This window comes from Notothenia rossii (genome assembly GCF_949606895.1).
Source record: "Notothenia rossii genome assembly, chromosome: 8".
NCBI classification, from domain to species: domain Eukaryota; kingdom Metazoa; phylum Chordata; class Actinopteri; order Perciformes; family Nototheniidae; genus Notothenia; species Notothenia rossii.
This window is the reverse complement of record NC_136906.1, coordinates 29,716,201-29,732,535: the sequence shown is the minus strand read 5'-3', so window position 1 is coordinate 29,732,535 and position 16,335 is coordinate 29,716,201. Positions and strand designations below refer to the sequence as shown.

General features: G+C 40.2%; 1 protein-coding gene across 7 annotated transcripts in view; it reads right to left on the bottom strand.

Annotated features, from left to right (window-relative positions):
- Nucleotides 1–3,982: 3,982 nt before the first annotated feature.
- The window catches only part of atxn2l (ataxin 2-like), a 39,282-nt gene continuing 26,929 nt past the window's right edge, over nucleotides 3,983–16,335 (bottom strand). For all 7 annotated transcript variants that reach the window (XM_079644912.1, XM_079644911.1, XM_079644913.1 and 4 more), the window contains 9 exons: nucleotides 13,684–13,753; nucleotides 13,434–13,595; nucleotides 7,610–7,664; nucleotides 6,971–7,137; nucleotides 6,515–6,647; nucleotides 6,250–6,362; nucleotides 5,472–5,654; nucleotides 4,823–4,985; nucleotides 3,983–4,302 (listed from right to left, as the gene is read on the bottom strand). In XM_079644912.1, coding sequence (XP_079501038.1) covers nucleotides 4,244–4,302; nucleotides 4,823–4,985; nucleotides 5,472–5,654; nucleotides 6,250–6,362; nucleotides 6,515–6,647; nucleotides 6,971–7,137; nucleotides 7,610–7,664; nucleotides 13,434–13,595; nucleotides 13,684–13,753 — 1,105 coding nt within the window. In that variant the 3' untranslated portion in view covers nucleotides 3,983–4,243. The remainder of the gene's footprint in view (nucleotides 4,303–4,822; nucleotides 4,986–5,471; nucleotides 5,655–6,249; nucleotides 6,363–6,514; nucleotides 6,648–6,970; nucleotides 7,138–7,609; nucleotides 7,665–13,433; nucleotides 13,596–13,683; nucleotides 13,754–16,335) is intronic.

Here is a 16,335-nt window from a genome sequence, read left to right as displayed (position 1 = left end):
TCATATATAATATTAAAAAATACAATGCATGCAGTATTTGTTGTGTTTATCTGTATTTAATGAACAACATGGCTGGGTGCTGGTTTGTGGTCGTAGCACTCTCTATCTAACCACTCGTTCAGGTGCTTTCTCGAGTGATTGCAACCAACTACCGCACACGTAGTTCCCGAACCACTTTTCTTCATGTTGTAACTGTTATATCCTCTTTGTCTCTGCGATATCAGTGCTTTGTCGGCACAACGGAGCTAGCTAGCAAAACAAACCCAGTCCGCCAAAACGGAAGTGCATTGCATCGAAGGGAGGAGTTCAGGATGTAGAGCGGAAACGGCTCAATAACTTGTGTATATGCCGTGAGCTGATTATCGAGCCTTCATTGTAACAGTCGCGGGTTTACTGTGTGTTTGCGTGTGGGGAGTTTTTTTGTGCGTGCTCTATAGTGCCCGTAACGGTACGTCTACTACACCAGTGGTTCCCAACCGGTGTGCCGCGGCACACTGGGGTGCCGCGAGCATTGTCCAAGTGTGCCGCAAAAAAACGTATTTTTATGTTCCACATTTTTTTCTCACTTAATAAACTTAACTTCATATACACTTTATTTTATTACATTTACAATGGAGTTCATAAGCTAATAAAACATATATTGCTCAGATTTAGAAATATTAAACAGCTTAAATTCTCATGATTTACATCAGCCGTCATTGTTTACGGTGTGCAGAGCAGCTTTTTATCCTCGCGCCAAATAATTTCAAGATGGATTGTTACGTAGTGACAATAAATAAAGAAGCACCCCAGCCCTCAACAACACAGGCAGGGATGACAGAACATGATGGAACAGCAGTGCAAAAGAAGTCTAAAATAACATTAATATCAGCCACAAGTTTAAACAGCAGAGCTCAGGATGAACTCGCAGAGCTATCTATGGACCGCTCCCTGAAACTGAAGCACGGGGAACTACGTCTGGATATATTTTTGGCTGCTTGTGGGACACGAGTATCCATCCCTCTCAGAGAGTGCCATCAAGGTGCCTTTACAGTTTCCAACCTCCTACTTGTGCGAGCTGGCGTTTTCCTCACTCGCATATGTCAAAAACAAGACCCGGACCCGGCTGTCAGTGGAGCAGGACCTCCGCGTTGCGCTGTCCACTATCCCCCCACGCATCAAGAGACTCTGCTCACAAAAGCAGGCACAAGTGTCGCACTAGCACCGTGTAACGGTCTGAGAAATGTTTATGTTTGGATGTTAATTTGTGTGCCTTTCTTATAAATGTATGATTTATGATTTTGTCAATCAGTATTATCTGGATAGCGAAATGCAGAATGTTTCATATTTGGGATGTGGTTGATGAGTCACATGACCACAGTCAGGTCAGAGGGCATTGTTTCATCCCTCCAATTGTATTAAGTTATTATTTAATCTAAGTGATCATAGGCCTGCCTCTTTTGAAATCCAAATGTAAAATAATAACTGTATTGATATATTCGTGTTTTTACACAGGTAGGCCTACTATTTTCAGCCAAAACAAAAGATCCTACTTAGTAGGCCTGTTTATAATATTGAATTCATCATAGAAATGGTGTTGACATTTTTAGTCTGGTTCTTGTTATTATGTGTGAATACATTATTTGTTCTATAAAATGTTCTATTCAATTAAATACACATTTGAAAACCAATTTATGGTGTATTTATGGTTTTTAGTTTAAGCTCTGAAGTGGTTTTTAAATCTACAAAAAGTTGGGGTGCCTTGGGGTCGAGAAATATTTTCAGGGGTGCCTTGCTAAAAAAAAGGTTGGGAACCACTGGTCTACACTACAGGCATCAAAAAATGCTTTCAACGCTTCGCCCATTCACTTGAATGGGGTGACGTAGAAGATTTTTAATCTTCGCCGAACTGCATTGTGGGGAGCATGGCATGGCTTTGCAAGCATCACGAGCGTCTATCGGCATCAAAAGTTGAACAATGTTCAACAATGTTCAACTTTTGAGGCTCGATGCTTGGCATCAGCCAATCAAATCCCGTTATGCAAATCCCGCCAGTGCAAGCGCAGCCAATCAAACCGCGTGCAAGCTGGGAGAGCCAGACTGCAGTTCATTTCCTCATATTCTAAACGAGATATTACGGTAGCAAATCACCTGGTTCTTTACGACCGGAACTATTTCCCGGGATACAAACCGGAGGAACCAGGCATGGAGTGAGGTGGCAGAGACAGTGGGTGAAACTGATCGTTTTTTCGCCTGTTTGGAGAGTTTATATCCAGTTTACTTCGTTTTAACATTGCTATTGCTTTGTATGTCGGGGGCGGGAGATTCATGTGATTGGTTGCTCGCAAACAATCGCCAAGCTTCAGACACGCCCAGCTTCAGGATTTTTTCATGCCTGTAGTGTAGACGGGCCGTAATAGTGTTCACTGGAGTCCAGCCCCTCAACACCCCCACGCAAAATACCTTCCCGCGCCTCTGGTCACACTCCTTATGAAGCGGGGAGCTGCCCCTCCAATTTGCTTTTCTTCCAGACTGCTACGCTGGTCCCGCAAATCAAGCAAGAACGTGATTGGTCGATATTCATTGTGGGGGGGTGGGGGGAGGAGGAGTGTTAGATATAGAGTTGTAGTACGTACATAGAGTTCGCTATGATTGAGGTTTCGTTTATGCATAGGGTAGATTCTTTTAATTACATTTACTTTCTTGTTTTGTGTATTTTTTACATTTTGGATTTGCTTGGTGAGCTATTTGTAGAACATGCCCCGTTGCCCCTGCGGGCGACTAAGTGCCCGTGGGCACCGTGTTGGCTACCCCTGTACTATACCATGTAATTTTCTTTTATATTTTCAACATACTACTATGTTGCCTACTATGTCGTTTTTTTTCTGAATTTCGAAAAACTGTGTAGTTTTATTTGTATATGTTCGTAATACTAGGTTGTTTTTTTCTCATTCCCATATTTCTAAATACATTATTTTGCTATTTTCTTGCACATTGTTGACATGCCATTTCTTTGCAGATTTTCATGCAACATGCTGTCTTTTATTTTTTTACAAAATTCGACATACCATACGATGTATTTTTCCCCAAAACAACATTGTATAGTGTGAGGGAATAATTCTGTCTTACCCCTAAGATATTTAATCTTTTCGCCTGTTGACGTTTGTTACCAACCCTGACTCGTTATCTCCTTTAAGGAATGTGCTGCTGCACTCATTCTCAGTTTTATGACCGGTCAACTCTCGGTCACAGAGCCTAAGGGTCAGGCAAGTGATTCAGTGTCTCCAGATGTTGGGGATATCTCCAGTTTTCCCAGCTGTTGATTAACTCTCTGTAAACTAGTTAAAAGGTCTACCGAGAGAGAGGCTGGGCAGAATTGATGTGGCAACCCACCCGTGCTGTCAGAACCTCTGGCTGCTGTGACTTGTGATATGAATTCTCCGGCCGATACTTGTAATAAACATCAGTGTTTGAGATCAAAGCTCCAAATCTCCTCGTGTCTCTCTGAGTCCTGACTCTCCATTGCTGCAGAAGTTTCCCTTACTTATAGTAATGTTGACATTTTTAGAAAAAAACAACATAGTATGTTGATATTTTGAGAGGGGAAAAAATGTGTATAGTATGTCGAGATTTTGATAGAAAACCATATGGTAGTATGTTGAAAATAGTAGAAAAATTACATAGTATAATATTTTAACATTCTGAGAAAAAACACATACTAAAATAAAAGTCATACAAGTATAGTATGTCATAAAAAGGTCATATTAAAGTAGGTCAATAAAGTGAAAGAAATGATAAAAAAGCCATGCAAATTAAAGCAGACGGCAGACCCTTGTTAGCTGTTTCCAGTCCTCATGCTACACTAAGTGGCTGCAGCTCCACATTTAACAGACCGGAGGGCAGTTTATTTGTTTCAACTATAAAATAACTTAAAGGAAACGATTTTTTTCAGTGGTTTTATTATTAATGAACTGGTTTCTTCTGTAAAAGGACAGAGGAGGTGTGTGGGGGGGGGGGCTGTTTCCACTGTTGTCAGTCTAAATGATTCCACTAGTTACCGTCTTCAGTCCAGCTCCGAGTGAAAACAGTCTGTATTTACACTTAAAAATCCAGAAACGTCTTCATGTCTAAAAGATGAGGTGGGTAAAAATGATAGTGTTAATTTGGTGTCAGGAGGTGGGAATGTTACAAGTTGCTTGGGGATATTTTTTTGGGGGTGGGGGGGGTTTCTTCTTCCTCCTGAATCCAGCGGTGAGGGAGGGCTTCAGTTTGCAGAGGGGTGGAAGGACAGCTGCTGGGAGGGGTGAGCCTGCACCTGGACAGCTGGAGACACAACAGAACATTTATATATTCCATTCTTTTGTTGGTTTTTAATCATCTTCCAAAACATGACAACATTTTCTATTTGCATTACACTTATCTGTTCAAATAAAAACCAAATAATAGTGTAAAACAAACTATAAATGTTACATAATAATTAATTAAATCATAATGGATATAAATAAAGATTTAAAAAAGATGTTACTTTAGTCAAATTCATACTATACAATGACCTTTCAAATTCAAAAAGTAGTAAAGTATTTAAATTAATTTAATTTATTTTAAAAAAGTCAGAAATATCACCATGAAATATTTCAAATATGTCATAAAAACTAATCATATTCTACGTATTAAATATTATGTCATATAAATGCCAATAAAGTAAGAAAAGTGAAGGTATAGAAATAAATGAATAAGAAAATACGCACAATTTCCCCCCAACATATCGTCATAATCACCAGGCGTTGCAGAACATTTCAGAACAAAATCACAAACTGCTCTGGTTCAGGTGGGGACTTTTTACCTTGGGGGTGTCCGATGTAGAAGTGCTGTGGGGCCCCCTGTTGGGGGCCGTGCTGGGGGTTGGAGCCCCCGCCCTGCTGAGGGGAGACGTAGTGCAGCATGACGGGCGGCAGGCCGTGGCCAGCAGAGTGGTGGGGGCCCGCCATGCCTCCTGCTACATGAGCCTGGGGTGGACAAAAAGGACGCTATGTGAGGAACTGAGATTAAAGGTTAACGTCAGGGAAGAAGTATTGAGACTGTTTACTGCAGTAAAAATACTACTACCATACTGTAAGATACTACACTACAAGTTCAAAACCTTACTGAAGAATTGTTTTTATTGTACAGTAAAATTTAGTACTGTGTGAGTACTTAAAAGTAATAATAATAAGATTGATATTTCTGTCTTACTTTTTTTTATGTATCTTTGGAATCATTCTCATATATATATATATATATATATATATGTTTCCTTAATTTCCCCCTTCATTGATTTATTTGTATCAATACTGATAAAGGAAGGGGATGTAAAACTGTGAGAAAATATAAAGCAGTCAGATTCATGTAGTGGAGTACAAAGTGCAAAATTAATGTTTTAAATGTAGTGAACTAAAGGTATAAAGAGAGAGTTGTGACCCTCACACAGACTCGAGTCCCTCCCTCTCACTGACCTGTGTGAGCTGGCTGATGGAGGGGAAGCCGTGGGGCAGAGCCTGGTGGGTGGGTAGGCTGTAGCCTTGCATGGCGTAGGAGGCCTGGGGGGAGCTGTGGCCCGGCTGCATGTTAGGAGGGGTGGGGGCCGACAGACCTCCAGTGTGGAACATGTTCTGAGGCTGAGGGCCAGCCTGACTCGACTGAGGGGAAACACAGTTTAAGAAAACATTTAAAAAGCAAGACTAATCAAACCAGGAGGAGACGATTGCTCATAAGGGCATCACACAAAAAGACATGTTTATGCTGCACTTTTGAAGAATAGTCTCCCATTATTTCCCTATTTTGCAAGTTATCTTAATCCTATGGAAGCTCATTTCAGCCATTAAAAGACAACAAACTGAAACTACAGCTTTATTTATGTTTTCCCATATTTTAATATTTTAAATTCCAAGTCATTATTTTAGTAATGCATTATTTGAAATACTAAATACAAATAAAGTCTCATTATTTCAAAAATAACGACTAAGTAATTAATATGTATATATATTTACTTATTTAATTATAAATTATTATAATAGAATTTATATTTTATTTACACTTTTTTCCATCAAATTCTCCGAAAAATGTGCTTCTTGCAACTCAAACGCCAAAAAAGCATTGTGACGAAATAAATTAGTTTCAAAAAGTGCAAAACAGTATTGTTCTTTGTTTTATGATTGTAAAATGTTGCCTGAAAAGTTGAATTAAATGTCCTCGTCTTGCTGTTGGTCCCTATGAATGTGGGTGCAGCGTTACCTGATTGTGTCCTGGACTGGGGGCTGAGTGCTGGGGCGGGGGCTGGTTCCCAGTGGGGGTGCTGGAGGGCTGAGGGTGATGCATGGCGCCCGAGTGGTGAGAGAACGACTGAGCTGAGAGACAAAAACAAAAACAGAGGAATTTACTTTGACACTCCTTAAGAAGCAGCTACTGATCCCTGATCTGCTGAGCCTCTCATTACAGACAGTACATCTCAAACATCATTCTAGTGTTTGTATAATTAATCAAGTATAATTCTGCTTACCATACATGGCCTGCTGTTGCCCCTGCAGGCTCTCAGCCTGGCCGGGGTACTGGCCCCCAGGAGGCCCCATCTGCTGAGGGGGGGCCCCTGATGTCAGCATCCTTGCTCCCCCCGGAAGCATCGAGTAAACTGGCTGGTAATGACAAAAAACACAGAAGAAAAATTAAAACATGTAAATAAAGTTTTAAAAACAATACTAGCACCCCCTTCCCAGGTAACACATAGCTTTGTGATGAACAAATATGACTTAATACCATATATTTAAAAAATAAATAACAATAAAATAAATCATAATAAAATACAACTCAGTTAAAAGCAATATTAAAAAGGAGGGTTTTGAGTTTGCTTTAAAAAGTAAGAACGCTCTCTGCCGTCTCCTGTTCCACAGTAATAATAAAAACCCTCACCGTGGGTCTCTTTTCACTTTATGATTAAAAGGCTGATTATTGAGCGCACCTGTCCATGGAAATGGGGGGGCAGGGTCTGGATCATCTGACCGTACTGCAGGTAGGACTGGGGGTACGGTGAGGCCACCAGTGGGGGTCCTGCTGCTGAGGCTGCAGCGGAGATCATGGGGGAGGTGGAGGAGGGGTGGTGATCCGGACGCTGGCCCACCACCGGGCCTGAGAACAGAACAACACGCTCGTAGCTATGAGTCACAGTACTGTCAAGAATATATTAGAAATAAGTTCTTCCTATTATTAGACTTGATCTTATTTCATTTGGTGACGTTTCTTATATAAACCGATTTTCTTCTTCTCATTCCAACACCACTTTTAAGATTGTTGTATTAAATAGCTATTAGGCTGTAAACAAACTACACATGGTTTCACTTCACCGCCGCTAAGGCTAATTGCAGTGAGGCCTTAAGGAGGTTTCATTTAGACACTTGTTAGCAACCGCCAATTTTAAAGACACATAAAAGCTTCAAAATTCCACAATCGGCTAATTACGGACTTTAATGATGACGTAGAACAAAATGGTCAAATCTCTTAAGCTTAGGTTAACCACAGTCTATTTCAGACATCCAACCCAACAGTTATATATTATAGATATATATTAGTAATACAATGGATTCACATGTGCAGCGTTTACCTTTGGCTCTGGGGTATTTGCCCTGGTTGATGGTGTACTGATACATCTGAGGAGCCTGAGGAGGAGAGGAGGACACATTTGAAATCACATCAGTGAAAAGTATCCTCTGAAATGAATCACTGCTGCAACCTGACTAATGAGAAATCACAAGGCTCAGGTGAGTACTCAGTTCTGATTGGTCTGTTATTTGTGTATAACAGACCGCTAAGGACGCTTTGATCGCACAATCATATCAATCCACAGAAAGAAGTCCGGTCAAATTAACAATGTCAGTTGTGGCAAAAAAACACATTTGTATTTGTTACACCATCAGAAGACAACATGGAACACTTTTGAAATATTCATTTTTATGAATCTAGAGATCACACACATTTGGATTCATTATGGCTAAGCTGTACCTAGAAAAGAAAGAAAAAGAGAACAAGAGAAGTAAAAAGGTTTAAAGTGCAACTTCCAGGTTAAAGACAGCTGTAAATAAATGTGTAGGAAAATGATGTATACACTAGATTTTCCAAAAAATATACATAAATATTAGGGCCGGGACTTTGACGCGTTAATTAAGATTAATTAATTACACAAAAATTAAGGCATTTTAATCGCACTTATTTTTGCACCGCGGAACGTTTCTCACTGGATGAGTTTCAGGGGTACCGATTATACTAGAACACCAACTAACGTTCATGAATTCAGACAACAACAAACCACAGTGAACAATAGTCAAACATGAACGAAGAAGCTGATGAGACCGCTTTGGTTGGCCCCGTGGATGGGACATTTTGTTTTAAAAAACGGACGGATGGAAGCGTCAATAAGAGCACGGTTGTTTGCAAATTATGCAAAAAGGAATTCGCATATCACCGCAGCACACCAAGCCTCAAGTATCACCTCAATGCAAAACATATAGCAGCTAGCGTGGAAGCTAGCGTGGACGTTAGCCCGACTCGGAGTACAAGGACCCACACCCAATTCGCGTTGATCTAACAGTGGCCTATGCAACAGAGATTTTATTTTTCATCAGGATATTGGAAGAATATGAGGGATTGAGGTCAATCACTGGCACTTTTTTATTTTATTTTAAATGGTACACTTTATGTTGAACTATTTATTACGTTGTTGGTGCAACTGGCACTTTATGTTGAACTGTTTATTGTTTTGGCCAAGGTTATTGAGAGAGTTGGACTGAAATTGATTAGATTTTTTAAATCAACTGTTGGTAAATCAACAAAGTCTGTTATGGCCTCTGAAGCAACAGAGAGATGCTTTCTAATAGTCAGGGTTTCCAATGTTCTGAATGTACTTGAAAGTATTGTGTTTTACTTAAAAAACAAAGTGTTATAGTTTACAGAAGGTCTACCTACCTATAGGCTACCTGAATCTCTGAAATGTACTATATTCCTAAATATGCTATTGCTACACTTTATGGCAAAAATTGCACTTTTCTGTTGGTCTTGGTTAAGTACCACCTTGAAAAAAATTAACAATGTTTTGTTGCATAAGCTTATGTATTCAGTCATTATTCAATGGTATGCTAAAATCCATGTGAAAAAAATTGCTTCTCACTGTTCTCAGGTTAAATATTTATATGTGATTAAAAATGCGATTAATTTCGATTCATTAATTACAATGCCTCTAATTAATTAGATTAATTTTTTTAATCGAGTCCCGGCCCTAATAAATATACACTAGTGACATCTGGCGTTGTTTTTGTAAGACATTTTTACTTCCGCATCAAAAAAGCCTCCCCACGTGACCTCCTGCGTGTGACGTAACAAAGGGGAAACAAGGGGGTGTGTAACGTATTAATAAACATGGATCCCAATGCTAGTTTCGACACAGAAGAAGTTGAACATGTATATTCGAATGCATATGACGGACCACAAACTTATAATTATGAGCCTGCTAGGCGTCCAAGAGACCAGGAGCAGCCAAGGATTAGAAGAAATAACGGCCATCGGAGAGAAATTGAGCTGTGGTTATAGGAGAACCAGTGGAGAACTGGGCAGCTATCTTGGTGAGTGATCGGCGTTAGCTACAGAATGTTAGCTAACGTCACATCACAACATTGTAAAGTTAACTATCATATATCAGGCTATATCTCGCGTTACCTAATGCAAATCCACACTACCTTATGGTGCTGTACCGGAGGGGAGAGAGAGAGCAGGGAAGGAGGTGGGGAGAGAGATGTAATACGGTTTCCTGATAAACGTTACCTAATGCAACTCCACACTACCTTCGGCGCATTTTTAGCTAAAAGAAACACATGAGTAATACCAAGCCTTTGAATTAGCATGGAGCGAAAAAATGCTAACTAATGCTAACGGACTTTTGCACAGCACTCACGGTAGCAATGTCCTTATTACTTATCATTACTGCACAAACAAGATATCCGATTAAAGCTGAGACTCCACAGAATCCACACATGTAATGTCATCACTGTACGACCCCGAATTCGGGAGCTATCATTCAGAAAAGAGGGAGTAAACAACATCCGGTTTCAAAAATATTACAATAATTACGTCTTACCTTTTTTGATTTGTGATCAAAATTTGTGTTCAACGGAATAAAAACGCCGCTCAAGGTTAATCCAATGTCTTTGTGTCACGTAGACATTTTTACTGATAATCCACCATCATATTTATGGCAATATACTGGGTATAAAGTTTTGCCGTCCAGGCTTGTACTTTCAGATGTGCTTAGTTTGCTTCTCTATTACGTCCGCAATGGTAATGTTTACGTGGATTTGGGAACTGATCATCGATTCTATTGGATAGGCGCTTTCACACCGCAGTACTTTTCCCACAAAGGTTCATGAGAACTTATTTCATCAGAACTCTTTAGTTCTGATGAACTAAGTACAGATCGCGTTCACACCGGAATAAATCCCTGGGGGTGGATTAGGCAAATGAAGCCGCTGACGTCACTTCTTCTTCTTCTTCTGCTTTGGGTTTACTGGCAGGCCGCAAACAACTTCACGGCGTATACTGCCGCCCAAAATCCCCGGCCGGAAGTCCCCGGAGTTGGGGACTGGCTTCAGTAGAAGCTGCTGGGACTCCCAGCAGCTTCTACTGAAGCCTTCCGAGTAAATCGCCAGAACGCCGACACCTCCTCATCTCCACCGCTCCCATGTTTTAGTTTGTGTTGCCATAAGTTAGTCTCTCTGCGTTTCTGCGCTGGGCTAATGCTAATAATGCTAATGCGAGGATAATGAAATAGTGGCTTCACAACACTTTTTTTTTGTTTTACGGGGCGTGGTTTGCAATCCGCCCAGCCAATCAGAAATATAGCTCTTTTCTCACAAGAGAGCCGCATGAGAGTCCCTGCTCTCTAGCAGGGAAAAGGGGGTAAAAAGGTTCTCATGAACTAATTTTAGTTCCGGCTCTTTTTGGTGTGAACGCGACAGATGTAATGGTTAAGAAAAAGGTGTAAATCACCCAAATCGACCAATGGGTTCCAGAGATATGGTCCTGCGTAAAGTATAAAGAATGCCAGCTAGCGTAAGCACTTTACGCAGCAGAATTTACTTATTGTTTACTACGTAAGGAAGCAGGAATTGCAGGACCCAGAGCGCACGGAGCACAGAGCGGACAGCAGATAACGGAATTACAGTTTTATTGCTTATAGATTATCAGAACATTTCAAAGGGGACACAGCCACATTGGATATTAACCTATGGATTAACTACATCATCGTTGTTATCGTTTTAATGCCATTGAAGACCAGTTTAGACCAGACAAAGAAGAAGGTAAGCCATGTTAGCATTGTGGGCTACCTAGCGCCACTTGTTTTGATGTACGTTTTTGTTGATAACGTCGCGAGTTTGTATCTTTCAGTGTTGAGGTGGGCACCGTTAGATTCTGTGTCTTTACGATCATAAACGATGTGTTGGATGTGCAGCTAGGATAAGTAATAAGGGAGCTAGGAGTGATTTTCGGTGCAGTAATAGGTTAGCATTTTTTGCTCTGGGCTAATCCAGAGGTTCACTGTTAGCATTGTGGGGCCTAAGAGGATAACAGAGTATGTTTTTTTTTCACAACAGTTGTATTTGGATGGAATGAATACCTATAGTCATAATTCAAAGTAATAAAATGATTTTTACAGTGAAAAGGGTCAAATGGAACTGATGGTTCCCAAATTACCCAGAGGTGAGTCCGCCTGGACTTTATTTTTCTAAACCTCTCTAAAAAGGTCAAACTTCACTTGTTTTGCATCAATCTTGATACAGGGTACTTATATGTTATAGTTTGGATTCCTACATCTTTTAGTCTACTAACCCATCATTCAAGGGCGGTTTTCACTATAAGTAATGGGTTTTTTTTAGGCGGACATTAGAATTGACATGTTTTTACTATGTTCCATCTGAATTTACTTTAAAATAAAAACATCTATATTGATTCTGACACTTCTACATCCAACTCACAGATGTAACCTTGCTTTGACAGAAAAGATTATTAATTTACCCCTTTTAGAAGTGAAGATATAGTCTTTGCTGTGTTAGTGGCATTTTCGAGCCTGAAACCTGAAAAACAGGCTCAGGGCTGAAGAGGTTAAGCATAAATGTAGACATTTTCCTCCTAGGTATACCTCAACTATGAGAGACAAAATGAGAAAAAAAAAATCAGAAAATTACATTGTGTGATTTTTAAAGAATTTATTTGCAAATTATGGTGGAAAATAAGTATTTGGTCAATAACAAAAGTTCATCTCAATACTTTGTTATATACCCTTTGTTGGCAATGACAGAGGTCAAACGTTTTCTGTAAGTCTTCACAAGGTTTTCACACACTGTTGCTGGTATTTTGGCCCATTCCTCCATGCAGATCTCCTCAAGAGCAGTGATGTTTTGGGGCTGTCGTTGGGCAACATGGACTTTCAACTCCCTCCAAAGATTTTCTATGGGGTTGAGATCTGGAGACTGGCTAGGCCACTCCAGGACCTTGAAATGCTTCTTACGAAGCTGCTTACCTATTGCAGATTCAGTCTTCCCAGTCTGGTGCAGGTCTACAATTTTGTTTCTGGTGTCCTTTGACAGCTCTTTGGTCTTGGCCATAGTGGAGTTTGGAGTATGACTGTTTGAGGTTGTGGACAGGTGTCTTTTATACTGATAACGAGTTCAAACAGGTGCCATTAATACAGTTATCAAGTGGAGGACAGAGGAGGCTCTTAAAGAAGAAGTTACAGGTCTGTGAGAGCCAGAAATCTTGTTTGTTTGTAGGTGACCAAATACTTATTTTCCACCATAATTTGCAAATAAATTCTTTAAAAATCAGACAATGTGATTTTCTGGATTTTTTTCTTCTCATTTTCGTCTCTCATAGTTGAGGTATACCTAGGATGAAAATGACAGGCCTCTCTCATCTTTTTAAGTGGGAGAACTTGCACAATTGGTGGCTGACTAAAAACTTTTTTGCCCCACTGTACATCAGCAGAACAAGGCAGACAGGAAGTAAACATCGAAGGGAACACGCTATGTGCTCTGGCAGTGTTTACAGACTGGTTAATGGAAAATAAAATGTTGGACAGCTGCCGGGCAGAATGTAAGGGAAGAGCTTAGACAGTTACACAGCATGAGTGCTGGGAGACGATGATTTGTTTTCAAAGTTTAATAAAGTAGAAATTGCTAAACTTGCTAAATCACTGAGCTACGCAGTAAATTCTGAAAGACCATTTCTCTTAGCGAAAGGAATACAATCTACAATCTTCATGAAATCCTTTTTAAATCAATATGTTGTATCCATGTAATAAGTGGGATTACCTGCAGTGAGACAGTCACTATTACAAAATGAACACTGATATTTTGTATATGACACTAAAGGAGGGTTCAGACCTGGATCTGGTGTCCTTGGATGTGCAGGGGGGACATGTAGGACAGGTAGTGTCCCGGGGGGGTGTTGTAGATGGCGCCTCCCCCTGGCTGTCCTTGGGGGGCCAGAATCAGAGAGGGGCTGGGAGGGGTCGGCCGAGGAGGGGTGGGGGTCGGTGCAGGCTTCTGTCACAACACCAAGAAATAAATATTGTTAGGAAAATATTAAGCATTTGGTTTGGTTTGAGTGGTTCTGTGTGCGTTACAAACTAACCTGGACTGTATTAACTTTTATGGGTTGAAATTCTTTTGCATTTGGATTCAATGTTGAGATTTTCATTTGCCTGCAAAAAGGAAACAGAATAAAAGGTAATTACAAATATACGGAAAAAATACCGAACGTATAACAGTGCTTGACATTAAAGGTCCCATTTCATGGCCATTTCCACTGAGCATAATTCCATTGTTGAGGTCTACTAGAATAGATTTACAGTGGGGCAAAAAAGTATTTAGTCAGCCACCAATTGTGCAAGTTCTCCCACTTAAAAAGATGAGAGAGGCCTGTCATTTTCATCCTCGGTATACCTCAACTATGAGAGACAAAATGAGAAAAAAATGTTTTGCCAGAAAATCACGGGTTTTTTTGATTTTTAAAGATTTATTTGCAAATTATGGTGGAAAATAAGTATTTGGTTACCTACAAACAAGCAAGATTTCTGGCTCTCACAGACCTGTAACTTCTTCTTTAAGAGCCTCCTCTGTCCTCCAATTGTTAACTGTATTAATGGCACCTGTTTGAACTCGTTATCAGTATAAAAGTTTATTAGAAAATGGAAGACATACAAGACCACTGATAATCTCCCTCGATCTGGGGCTCCACGCAAGATCTCACCCCGTGGGGTCAAAATGATTGGTGGCTGACTAAATACTTTTTTGCCCCACTGTAGATAAAGGTGTGCTCTCCCTAGCTCTCTCTCTGTCACTCACAGAGGCTGACGGCTTGCGTAAAAAAAATAATAAAAAAAACATATGTGTAAAGTGGGGGGACACAAACGGGATTTCGAAAAGTGGGGGGGACATGCCCCTCCTGTCCCCAGTGGAAATTACGCCATGCGTGTGTGTGTGTCAAGTGTAATAAATATATATGCAAGTTGCAACACACGCAGAGTAAAACTCTGCCCCTCGTGTGTTGTATAGCTGGCATGACTAGGCTGTTCAATGGGGCTGATGTGTAGATTCTGCCAGAAGGAAAATCACGGTCACACTCCTTATGAAGTGGGGAGCTGCCGCTCCACATTGCTTTTCTTCCCGACTGCTACGCTGGTCCCGCAAATCAAGCAAGAACGTGATTGGTCGATATTCATTGTGGGTTGGGGGGAGGAGGGGTGTTAGATAGATATAGAGTTGTAGTAAGTAGATAGAGTTCGCTATGATTGAGGTTTCGTTTATGTATAGGGTAAGGCAAGGCAAGTTTGTTTATATAGCACTTTTCAACACAAGGCAATTCAAAGTGCTTTACAAAAAATGAAAGACATGAAGAAAATGGCATTCAAAATCAGTCATTAAAAAGAAAAGTTAATAAAATAAACATTAAAAGAAAAAATACATGGATAAAAGTTACAGATATGAATAGTTCAATTAAAAGCAGCGACAAAGAGAAAAGTCTTCAGCCCGGATTTAAAAGTAGTCAGAGTTGCAGCGGACCTGCAGGTTTCTGGGAGTTTGTTCCAGATATTTGGAGCATAATAACAGAACGCTGCTTTACCATGTTTAGTTCTGACTCTGGGGACAGGAAGCTGACACGTCCTTGAAGACCTGAGAGATCTGGATGGTTCATAATTTAGCAGGAGGTCAGAAATGTATTTTGGGCCTAAATCATTCAGTGCTTTATAAACCAGCAGCAGTATTTTGAAATCTATTCTTTGACAGACAGGAAGCCAGTGTAAAGACTTCAGAACAGGATTGATGTGATCCACTTTCTTAGTGTTAGTGAAGAATCGAGCAGCAGCTTTCTGAATCAGCTGCAGCGTTCTAATAGATTTTTTAGTGAGACCTGTGAAGACACCATTGCAGTAGTCCAGTCTACTGAAGATAAAAGCATGGACAAGTTTTTCCAAATCCTGCTGTGACATTAGTCTTTTAATCCTAGATGTGTTCTTTAGGTGATAGTAGGCTGATTTAGTAACTGTTTTAATGTTACTGTTGAAAACTCAGGTCAGAGTCCATGACTACACCTAGATGTCTGGCTTTATCTGTTGTTTTGAACATTACAGACTGAAGTTCAGCGCTAACTTTTATACGTTCTGCCTTGGCTCCAAAAACCATTACCTCAGTTTTATCTTTGTTTAATTGGAGAAAGTTCTGACACATCCAGTCATTGATTTGTTCAATGCACTTACTCAGTGTTTGAATTGGAGAATAGTCTCCTGGTGAAATTGTTACATAAATGTGTGTGTCATCCGCACAGCTATGGTAACTTATTTTGTTGTTCTTCACTATCTGAGCCAGTGGTAGGATGTAGACCTTAAAGAGAAGAGGCCCAAAGATGGAGCCTTGAGGTACCCCAAATGTCATATTTTTCAACTCAGATGTGTAGTTACCTATAGAAACAAAGTTGTTTCGGTCCTTTAAGTAGGATTCAAACCAATGTAGAACTGTTTCCGAAAGTCCCACCTAGTTTTCCAGTCGGTCTAGTAATATGTTGTGGTCAACAGTGTCAAACGCAGCACTGAGATCTAATAATACTAACACTGAAGTTCTGCCACTGTCTGTGTTTAAGTGGATGTCATTGAAGACCTTTACAAGAGTAGTCTCAGTGCTGTGGTTTGGACGAAAGCCTGACTGGAACACATCGAAAAAGTTATTTAAATGCAAGAAGTTACTCAACTGTTGAAAAACTACTTTTTCAATGATTTTACCTAGAAAT